At 38.1% G+C, this 11,552-nt stretch overlaps 1 protein-coding gene and 1 pseudogene across 1 annotated transcript; both read right to left on the bottom strand.

Moving 5' to 3' along the window:
* Positions 1–2,536: 2,536 nt before the first annotated feature.
* LOC148720340 (EGF-like repeat and discoidin I-like domain-containing protein 3) lies at positions 2,537–9,254 on the bottom strand (annotated as a pseudogene).
* On the bottom strand, positions 5,284–7,452 carry LOC148720341 (retinoschisin-like). The gene is made up of 5 exons (XM_088739055.1): positions 7,422–7,452; positions 6,983–7,178; positions 6,847–6,901; positions 5,557–5,695; positions 5,284–5,309 (listed from the first exon to the last, which is right to left on the bottom strand). Exons 1-5 carry the CDS (start codon positions 7,450–7,452, stop codon positions 5,284–5,286), a joined length of 447 nt encoding a protein of 148 aa, XP_088595181.1.
* Positions 9,255–11,552: the final 2,298 nt, after the last annotated feature.

Here is an 11,552-nt window from a genome sequence, read left to right as displayed (position 1 = left end):
GTAAGATATAACTCCATTATTATTTATGAAAGTGAGACACGTAATACTTTTCCTGACTACTATGGTTTAAGTTTGCTAGCCTCAGTGGCAAATTAATATTTTATGCGATTTTAGTCTCTTTAAGAAGGGAAGAACAAACTATGCACCGAATGCAAATATGGAGTCCAATTTGAATTGCCATTGTTCTGGACTCACTAGCCTCTCACACATGTAATAATCCTTTTGTGTTTCCACGTGAAGACGAGGCTAGTCAGTCCAGAACAATGGCAATTCAAATTGGACGCCATATTTGCATTCGGTGTATACAATAGAACAATCATTCAGTCAGTCCTAATGACCCAGATTACCGGTGATGAATCCGAGGACTGGTTACTGAATGCCTCAGAGGAATCATGGGTAGAGTAGCGTTTGGGAAAACTAGGGAATTTAAGAAAGTTTATCCACTGAAGAAATATATCTTAATGGAAACAAATTCTATTTTTTTGTTAAATCTGAAATTGTTTTTAGTTGAAAAAGTATCTTTTTCACGTTTGGAAACACCACATAAAAATTACTATGATTTCAGAGGTATTACAAAAACATACTGAGATAAATTTAATGTTGGGAAAATTTGGTATGTTAGAACTACTGATAGTAGAGTGTTATAAAAAAAAAAAAAACACCCCCCACCCCTCCACCCCCAAAAAAACATTTAATTGCAGCGTTTGCTAACAATTGACGTTTAACATTTAGAACGTTACACGCAAACAATGGTAACTTTCATTTTACGCAGGCATTAATTTAATACTCGATTGCAGAAACGTTGACACTTGAAAAGCCTTAGCAATGAACGGTGTTAGCCGTAATTAGTTGCACGTGGTAAATGATGGAAGCCAACTACGCTTTCCTGAAAGAAAGAATTAAAAAAAAAAAATTGTCATGAATAATGGAAATGGAAAGCACTAATTACGTAACTGTGAGAGCGTTCCTAGTAAAGCCGTCGGGTCTCATCATTCATGAATCATGCTTTTTAGGTGCTAGCGCTTTTGCGATCGAGCATACGCACTTAACCCTCCCTTGAGGTGCCATATTTTGCACTGGAAGGAGAGGTCGCTAAGGAAGAAAAGATAATGCACAAAGTCAAACTGGTTGGATCCATTGAGGTGGCTCGTACTAGTTTTACCCAACTATTATATAACCTCGTAAAAGTGTTCAACTGGCCATGGTCAGTCTTTCTGTTGTATTCTTTCAAAGTTACAGACCATCAAAAAGATGAAAACCGGTACGAGCCACCTAAGTTCCAATATTTCTCTTCTCATAAATCATTTAAAACTTACTTCCTTTACGACAACTTCACTGTGTTTCAGTATGCCACTTTCTTATTCATTTTTCGATTTTAGCCTGGCATTTAGAAGAAAAACTTTGTATGGATTTTCCTCTGTAGAACAGATCTGATTGAAATCTCGATACCAGAGATTCATACAAACTTGTGCATGGTCGAGAAAAATTCGTGCATTGGTTGCTTAAAAGAGAGTTTTTGATGACTTAATCGTTACATGAGAAAAAAGTGTACTTTGGCCTAAAAATTTCACTTGGCTTAATTATAGCCACTGGTGACTTGTCACTGGGGAAGTGACAAGGTGAATTTATCATTATTATAGTCCCTATATATAAAAAACAATAGCCTCTATTAGGCGCGAAAACATGCACGGATATTTATCCGCGGACAATTTTTGTTCCGAGATGCGTTCAGTTTTTCGAGAGCGAAGCTCGAAGCTAAGGACTATCAGAAAGAGACTAAAGAAGTTCTATGTAGTTAATCTCATCCAGCAGTACACCTTTCCCTCAGACTCTTGTTAAGAAAACAAAATTATAAAGATACAATTCAGACTGAGGTGTGTTTAACTGTATCCGTAAGAGCAATCACAGCATCGAGACCCTCTGAAAACGGTTGCCAGTAAAAAGACATTCTTTATCGAATTATGTGGGGACTTGCGGTCAAGAGGAGTCTTCGCTATAAACTTCCTTAAAGCAAGTATTTTCAATGTAATCTTTAATGTAATTTTTTCAATGTCCCTTACAGGCGATATTGAAGGCCTTAATGCATAACTGTCCTACTTGTTACAGCATTTTGTCCAAATTGTAATAAGCCTTCCATGCAATCGATCATCTCAGCCAGTGCATTGTTCTTATAGCGGACATCCGCGTTGAGATGTTTAAGTGACAGCTGTCATACCACAGGGTCGCCTTAAGTGACCCTAAAGAATCCTCTGACCAGTGTTCATGACATATTGCGAGCTCGCACTAATATCAATCAGCGTCTTTCTTTGCGTCTGCACTATTATAATACTTCTTATGCGCGATTGGCATCAAATGACAGCTGTCAAAACATTGTATAATTCAGTGGATGTATCAACAAAGTTGAAATGGTAAAATGGCCACCGTAACGATTACAAAAGCTGACGTTTCGAGCGTTAGCCCTTTGTCGGAGCGAAACATTGTATAGTTACTGAACTTTATAAGTTAAAATATGACAATATCGTTGACATTACCATATGCTTAACAGCCATACACCTCCACCCTCATTGCTGCCCGGTAGTGCCACGTGAGAGCTTGAAAACGAACATAGCGCGCTGTAATTGGTGGGTTAAGTTCATATGATACCACAGAGTGGCTGTCGGAGTTTCCATTATATTCCTGAAAGGTCAAAAAAGGAAACAAAAAAAAAAGTGGTTTTTTTATGCTGAGGTTACTTCGATCTCGGTGTCCACTGATACTAGAGGCGTTGCAACTGAGTGTCTCGAGAGATAGCACCATGTTTCCATGCCTGCTACAGTTACTGAGTTACTAAAAGTCTGCCAACTACAACTAGTTCAAAACAGTTCTCGAATCTACCTTATTTACATTTTGTTGCCCTTGTTCCTTATAGTATAAGAAGTTACTTGTGTCATTGCTGTACAGTAGCGAGTACTTTGTAACCCACTGGGCGAGATCAGATCTTCCATGTGTGGCTATCAGTGTTATCCTGGTGTCCTGCCTCAGCAAATCAATCTGCAGCCTCGGGTTAAGGTCCTCCTAGGGGGCGACCCATGCACCCTTCTTGTCTCCAATTACCTTTGACTGAAGCCTCCCTAGTATGGCGGCGTGATTATCGTCGAGTTCTGAAGAGGCGTTGATTTGTGCATTAGAAATTTCACCACTTTTCATACCAAAAGCGCGACGACAATCTAAGAGTAAAATAAATCGATAAGTTATTTCGTTTCCATCCCTAAACTCTTAGAATTTACAAACATGACCTTCACTTGCACTGTCAATAACTCTTTCAGCAATGTTTTTCAATTATTTCGATGATTCCATTTTGGTTTAGCCTCAAGTTCTTCTGTCCTATTCAACAATAAAAAAAAAACCTGGGTTTAAGTCTAAAGTATGGGCTTTACTCGCAGCAATATCAGGTTCTCGAAAGGATTCAATTTCTTCTTTAAATGTCACCTACAGCATATCACGTGATGATGAAGCAAGACAATTGATAATAGAATACGATGGAATTTTTAAGGATTACCATGACAACCATACAGCTCCACTCTCATTAATACCCAGGCTTGCCACTCGAGAACGAAAAAACGAATATAACGTGCTGTGACAGGAGGGCTTAGGTCATGTAATACAACAGTGTTCTGGTCCGTGTTTCCATTGAACTCCTTAAAAGTAACATTACAAGAAACATAGCTCAAAACGTGTCAATTGTCCTGCCTACAGCTAGGATAGCGTAAATGAAATATAATATGCTACCTGTTTTATTATAACATAACCAAAGTCAAGCGCGCGCTCTGATTTGTCAATTCAGTGTCTACCATTTGCCGATGGGTGTACGCTACTGACGTGATGCAGACTAGTTTCCGTGCACTTACTTTTACTAATCACGTAAGATTTCAGTGTTAAATAAAAGGGAACTATTTTGCTACAATGGATTGATGTTATTTTATAATACAAATGGTAAACACTGCAGTGTGCTCTGTTGAGTTATGGATGCACTTTGGAGGTTTACTAAGCACTCAAGAAGCTAGAGTGGCTCCTGGCTATCGCATTCCGCGACTCTTACTCTCCTTAAATGCTTAGCAACCTCCCGCGTGCATCCATAACTCAACAGTGTACGCAGTGGTGTTTACCATTTGGGAATTAAAATGCTTCTAATTACACTAACCTTGTTCGTACTTTGTCCCTGTTCCTTGTAGTACACTAAGCTATTTGTATCATTACCGTAAAGCAGAGAGTACTTTGTTACCCACTGAGCCGCTCCATGCCTCCCTTGAGTGGTAACACCCGTATTTTAACGTACTTCTTTATCAAATCAATCTGTAGCCATGCTGTGGTATCACCAGGGGCCGCTGCCCATGCACCTGCTCGTCCCGGTTCCTCTTTCAGGTGTAGTCTGCCTCGTTTTGCTGGGTGATTAGCATCGACCTCTGTAGAGGCACTGATTTGTGCGTCCATTATTGCATAACTTTCCATACCAAGAGGGCCCAGACAATCTAAACGTTTAAAAAGAGAGAGAACTTTATTAAATACGTACACTACAGCCGTTGTTAGTTGAAATAAAAGACAAAATGTCTGACTGAATTCACCCAATTTTGATTTAATGAAGGTTTATCGATGACCCATCCGACGTACGGGGGGGGGGGGGGGGGTTGGGGGGTTGAAGAAACGAGGAAGAGGAGGAGAGGAGGAAGAGGGGTGGATGCGACTTAGGCTCACTTTTTAATAAAGACTGTTTATATGAGCCCGTTGACCTCCCGAGAGGAACGCATGCGCACTGAAATCTCACGCCTGTTCACTTATATGTAGTTTCATGGGTTTCTCCAACGATTTCGTTGAGAGGATTTTAGTTTAATGTGAGTGTAACGCAAAGTGATTTTCTGTAGCATATCTGTAGTCACTATCTTACTTTTGCCTTGTTGCTGAAATTTATTTTTTCAACTTTGCAGTTTTAAAATATGATAATAGATATCAAGCTCAGGAGGAAAAGAAGGGAAATTCTGAAAATTACGATATTTTTTTTTCTTTTCTTTTTTCTTTTTTTTTTTTTTTTTTAACTTACTTTGACAGCCGTAATGTCTCTCTGCCTTTACTTTGCAATCTTCCCCAGTCACTGGTCAAAAAAAAGTTGTCATGTGTAGAGGTATCATTAGCAATAGCAATAGCATAGGAAACATTAAGAGTAATTTAAATGATAATAGCATGGGAAACTGCTAGTAAAATAGAGATTTACAAGTTTAAAAGAATGGCCAATTCCTTGAGCACTTGAAATCAGATTATTGTAGGCACAAAATCCTCTGGAATTAGAGAGTGAATTAGCCAATCAGACTGCAGAACTTGTGATTAAATTTTAGTAGATGAAATTCAGTCTAGTACAGTCTAACACCAGGTAATTATGTTAATAAAAAAAGATGCGAAAAAACTCAGACATGAAATATTTGATGTCAGAACAGGCGTCGGTCTAAGATTTATTCCATCAAATTTTGTGTGTTTTTAGATCAAGCTAAAATTTAAATATCTGTAAAAAAAACTTGAATCTATTACCATGACAACCGTACAACTCGACCCTCATGGATGGCCAGGCGTGCCAAGTGAGAACTAGAAAACGGATATATCGTGCTGTGATAGGAGGTCTCAGGTCACGCAATACTACCGTGTTATGGTCGGTATTCCCAGTAAACTCCTAAACGAGTCATATAAACAAAAAAATAATGTAAAGATATGTTATATATTATTATTTTCATTCCATAACACTTTCAGTCTCCACACCATCTCATATGCTTTAATCTGAGTTATCAATGAATCAACACTTCTCTGTTCTTTTTAGTCTTTTAAAATGGAAATGCTTTGTTCTGCCATTCTATGGCTGCAAAAGAGACTTAAGAAAAAAAGAAAATTTCAGTTTGATTCTTTTCGTCTACAATTTGATGACTGAATGCTCTAAAACGAATAAGGGAAACTATCCCAAAAAGGCTCTTGAATAGAGGAATAAAGAGACCTGGACCACGTTGTTTAAAGCTGGGTTAATATAGCCTGAAAGCTTGAATATAGCAGATTCAGTTTATCTCTTTCTGTCTACAATTAGATAACTGAATGCTCTACAAATATCAGGTAAAATTTTCCCAAAACGGCTTTTACACAGAGAAATGTAGAAACATGTATAAAAATTTAACCCTGGGTTAGCGCTTATCCACCTTCAACCAACTAAGCCCAGTTTGCTAGCTAACACTAACAGTTCCACGAATTCTGTGTATCCTACACTTGAACCTTCTTGATTCTAACGATCTTCCTCTTTTGAACCGCCGTTATCACGTATTGCTAAGATCAATAGGTGTTGCACCCTAACTGAAGCAGTCTGAATGGTTACGCTATTTGCTTCTATCTGACAATTAGATTATGAGCCCCAGATTACTATCGTGTGATAATTAATGACGATGAAATCCGGTTCAACTATCACGCATAGAAATGTAGAAAATAAAACCCTATTGCATGATTAAAATCTACGGGTTCTTCAAAATTCAACAATGCTTTTATTTCGTCTTGTTTTACAACCATAATCTACTCATTCTATTCACGATCTTCACGGATTAGACAGTCAGTACGTGAGCACAGTCGCCAATCAGATGGCTGCATTTGAGGTTAAAAAAAATTTAAGATTCATACTGACGACACTGATAAAAGTAGATAGAGTAAAGAGAATGGACTAACTGAACAATGTGTAACCCAAAGACCAGCAAATTTGTACTAAAACAATCAGATCATTTGCCCTCTATTTCTATACGCGATGAAAATTTCTAACTCAAAATATAATGGTGTCATTAAACTCAACCCAACCTTTTTCACGACGTCTCCTTGTTCTTTGTAGTGCGGCCAGGTAATCGAATCGTCACTATACAGGATGGAATACTTTGTTACCCACTGATGTGAATCTTGTCTGCCCTGTGTGGCCACACCTGTTATGTGAGTTTACTTTCTGATGAAATCAATCTGTAGCCATGGTGTGGAATCCCCTGAAGCCGCTGCCCACGCTTCGGCTATGTAACCCGAAACGGCTGTAAAGTGTAGTCTGCCGTTTGGGGCGGCATAGTTACTATCGACTTGTGAAGAAGCTGTGATCTGCACGTCTGAAATCTCATTGCTCTCCATGCCGAGGGCGTGTGAACATTCTAAACAGTCACATAAATGTCATGAGTAATATTTATGATTAGTATTTATAATGTGATGAGTAATATTTTACGGCCAACAATAACTTTGGCAGGACGAATCTATGCAGTTGACTCCATTCTGAAACAAGGCTAATTCGTCAGTAATAACAAAGCAACCTTGCATGTGCTGAGATACAATCAAAGGGCTTGTTTAGAACTCATCCACTAAAAATTCGGTGTTGCGTCCCTAAATAGTCGATGTACCCCATTGTTTTTTCCTAAGATAATAAATCATATGTTACGAAATTGATCGAGCCCATGTGGTACTAAAGAGCCCAACTAGTATATGGAAAGCGCGGGCTTAAATTCTGTCGAAGCCTGAGATACAATTTCTTTAATTACAGCTCAAATACGAGAATCGTGTATTTATTTTACTGCATTTCAATTGCAGGTCAACCTATGATTTATTTCATTTGACTGTAATTAGGATGATCTCCTGTTACTTTCGATTCTCCTTTGTGAGAGTTAACTAATGTGAGAAATATCTTACCGAAAATTTGACACAATTATCCAGAAAAATATTCATGACAATCACAGGTGAATCGTTTACCAAGTGCCTCACAGTTCTCCCGACATGTTCCTCCATTGAGACAGGGATGATCTCTGCAACAATTGTTGGAGCACTGGGTGCAAGGAGAAGATGAACCTGCAGTCTTTGCAAGTGAAAAAGGATTTGTTATTATTTTTAGTTCTTTACGACAGAAAAAAAGGCAAAACACAATAAAATCCTGAATCGAAAAGAACTGCTGGAATTGCTTAAATTTCTGCTCACGTGTGCGCGAGTGCCATTACCTTACCTGAACAGCATTTTGATTCATAAAAACATACACATTTTCATCTTAAAAAGGAAGATACTGCAGGGAGTTTTTTACACGTTGTTGAAAAAGTACCGGACCAGCCATTCAGAATCACAAAGACAGTCCTACCTGAACATTATGGTCAAGGATGATCACCATATCATAATACTACGAGCCTATCGTTGGTTTCAACGAATCAGGTTTTAAATGTCTGTTTTCTTCGTTCAGTTGACAGTTTTCCCGGTCGGTATTAGTCAAGAAGTTGAAAGATATGCACCGACAGTTTGGTTGGCATGCCTTGTAACAATCCATGACTCTTGCCACTGAAACATTTTTAAACGCGTGTCCAAGTAGGGCATGTTCATCCTTCATGTTCCTTCCGACAATGAAGGAAAATCCGACACAACTCCCGATGTGACAAATACCAGCAGTAAGTAAAAATTACCAATGCAGTCATTGCCAACGGTGGGAAGAAGGATTTATGAATGTAGGCTTCAGAATGCATCCTGGTAAAATGGTATTAAATGGTTATAATGACATAAGGATGAAATTGCTTTTTTTTATTGGTGTAGACCACTAGAATAAAATGCAAATTTTTAAAATCTACCCCCCCCCCCCCAGTACTTTGATATACCAAACCCTTTAAAGATCGCATTCGACCATCTACGAAATTTGTCCTCCCTGAATCAACCGTCCTCACTAAGTTCTTGATTGAGAATAAATGAAACGAACGCCATCGGAAGAAATTCTTGATAGCTAAAGACTTCAGTATCTTACTCAGAACTTTAGGAAATGATAAGAGTATGGGATCGGAAGGGGAATATAAACACAAAGAATAAGGTGCAGTTGGTTAAAAGAGGTTTCCAAAAGGGTTAAAAGTATGTTCACTTTACAGAAACTTGGGAGGGAAAGAAAAACATTGGGATCATGTCGACTTGGTAAGGAGTCTGCTTGAAAAAGGGTTTCTCTATATGCAGATTTTCGCTATCCGTTTATTCTTGCTGCACTCAGCCTGGCTTGTTTTGTAAAATAAATTCAAATATCTTTTCATCATCTGAATTTCCTAATCTCATTCAAAAATTTAATTGCATTGAGCAGACCCCCGTACCTAGTAAATTAACCCCTTCAAGCGGCTGGGATGTCGGCTGATAATGCCACGGCTAAAATATAGTCTTACAAATGATTATTTGGTCGAGAAGTGAAGCTTCGAAAGAAAGGATAATCTCTCAACAAACACCATTATCAGTCGACGTCATAGCAAGCCAGAGAGAAGTTCATTTACTTATTTTTAATTTCCGTATCGTGCATAGACAGCAAATTTTGTTGAATTTTTGCAAGAAAACATAAACTTTATATTATCTTGTTTTTGTTTTTGTTTTTAACTTTCCGGAGCACAGTTTAAGATCAGCTCAAAAGCATCTATTGTTAGATGCTTTTTCTAACACTCAGTGGACGCCTTTTTATTTCTGGCTTTGGTTTGTCTACTGCAAGTTACCGCTAGCGGGACTGGCTCAGATCTCAACTGTCAACTCTACTCAATTCGATTCAATTCTTTTCTAATTGAAAATGCGCGCAGTTCACCAGCTTATAAAGGCGACCCTAAAAGAAATTTTAAAAGCAGTAAATTAGTTTTATTGGTTCTCGGCTTTACATTCAGGCAACCTCAATTAGCATTATGATACCTAATTTCATCGCTCCATGTGGCATTGGTAAACATCAATTTTCACATTCAAAATTCGTAGGTCTCTTGTCTCAATTTACTACCTCAGTTATGACAACTCAATCGTGCGAGAAATTAAAGGAGATTTTGATCTGGCAGTAACATTGTTTTTTAATGCATACACTTGAGGATGTTCTAGGAGCAATTTATTGGCTAAAACGAAACGATTGTTGTTGTCTAAACAACCAAAATGTTGTACAACTCTTAGGCAAATTTTTCAACTGTCGAGAATCAATGTATTTGAGTATATGAAAATCATATATGTGTACAGCGGTTTTAAGAAATGTGTGAAAGCGATCCTCGCAGTAATAAACACTACTTATGTAGTAGTGAAAATAAGGCCTGAAAAGAAATTCAGGCCTGTACGGGATTTGAACCCATGACCTTAGAAGATACCGGTGCAGTGTTCTACCAGCTGTATGGACTCCCGGCCAAACAAGCCAATAGGGACCTTAAGAAACCACGACGGCGACGGTAACGAGGACGTGGAAAAACAAGAGATCTAATTGGCAGAACAATAGCTCAGCACATGCGTTTTGAAACTTTGTACATTTCTTAGCCGTCCTATGCAAAACAACAACGTGAAATCGCCAAAATTTGCGTCGTCTGCGAACCGAAACCGCGACGCAAATTATTTAAATTTCCATTTGGAACTCAACGGCTACTTTATACGTCATGCTGAAGTTGAGCTGTGGCGCTGTATGAGACAGTAAGCTCCTGCAGCCATTTTTGAAATTCTACCTAAGAGTAGAAATTCATTTTTTAATCAAAGTCTTCTTTGGCGTCGCCGTCGTGGTTTCTTAAAGTCCCTAATTACCTCGTTTAGAGAAGCGATTAAGTTAAAATCGTTTTCATTGTAAATTTGTTAAAGGGTCTCAACGGGGTTAACCTTCAGCCGTAAAACTGTTAAAATAAGTTCAAGATGGTATTTTAACCTTTTCTTGCAAAAAAATTTAATTGTAAAATAACTATTTCCAACTTACAGTTGTCATTATGAAAGTGTTGAAATATTAGACTGTTGTGTGTCTTGTTTTGTGGCCAATGTGGGGAGACAGAAAATTGTTCTATATCAGCTTGACCTAGAATTTCTCTTGTTGCTTGACTTTAATGGAAAATGAGGCGAATAAATGTGTTTCAGAAAACTGAGAATTAATCGTTAACTTTCATAATGATGGAAATTAAATTTTGACATTGTTTACCGTTACAGAGAGAAATTAACTGTTATCCGTAAGAGCGCTAGCAATCACAGCATCGAGACCCTCTTAAAACAGTTGCCAGTAAGAAGACAGATTCTTAATCGAGTTATGTGGGGACTTGCGGTTAGGAAGAGGGTTCGGGATAAACTTCTTTAAAGTCAGTATTTTCAATATAATCTCCTTTAATGTAGTCTTCAATGTCTCATACAGGCGCTGAAGAAGACCTAAATGTATAACTATCCTGCTTGTAATAACATTTGGTCCTAAATGTAATGAAATCCTAAATGTCATAGCATTTTTTCCTAAATGTAATAACCTTTCCATGCAATATATCATCTTCGTCAGTACATTGTTCTTATAGCGGACATCCCTTGTTCGACATGTTTTCACCTTGTTCAACAGAATCTCTTGTTCGACATGTTTTCACCTTGTTCAACAGAATCTCTTGTTCGACATGTTTTCCAGAATAACCTAGTTACAGAAAAACAGTGGGCTTACCGTGAGGGGCACTCAACTGAACTATTGCTTGTACACCTGTCGGAAATCTGCAGAACAGCTATTGATGCTGCTAAAGTGGTTGCTGTGGCATTTGTCGACTTCAGAAAAGCTTTTGATTGTGTAT

The sequence above is a fragment of the Stylophora pistillata genome, chromosome 11 (genome assembly GCF_964205215.1).
Source record: "Stylophora pistillata chromosome 11, jaStyPist1.2, whole genome shotgun sequence".
Lineage (NCBI taxonomy): Eukaryota > Metazoa > Cnidaria > Anthozoa > Scleractinia > Pocilloporidae > Stylophora > Stylophora pistillata.
This window is presented reverse-complemented; position numbering and strand designations above follow the sequence as displayed.

Bases quoted from the DNA above. Each gene is read 5' to 3' on its own strand.
- LOC148720341 (XM_088739055.1), bottom strand. From the start codon at position 7,452: ATGATTTATTATCTTAGGAAAAAACAATGGG. The intron at 7,179-7,421 runs GTACATCGACTA...GTGACTGTTTAG, and splicing joins TCTTAGGAAAAAACAATGGG to AATGTTCACACGCCCTCGGC. The intron at 5,310-5,556 runs GTAATAGATTCA...CTCTAATTCCAG, and splicing joins CGAGTTGTACGGTTGTCATG to AGGATTTTGTGCCTACAATA.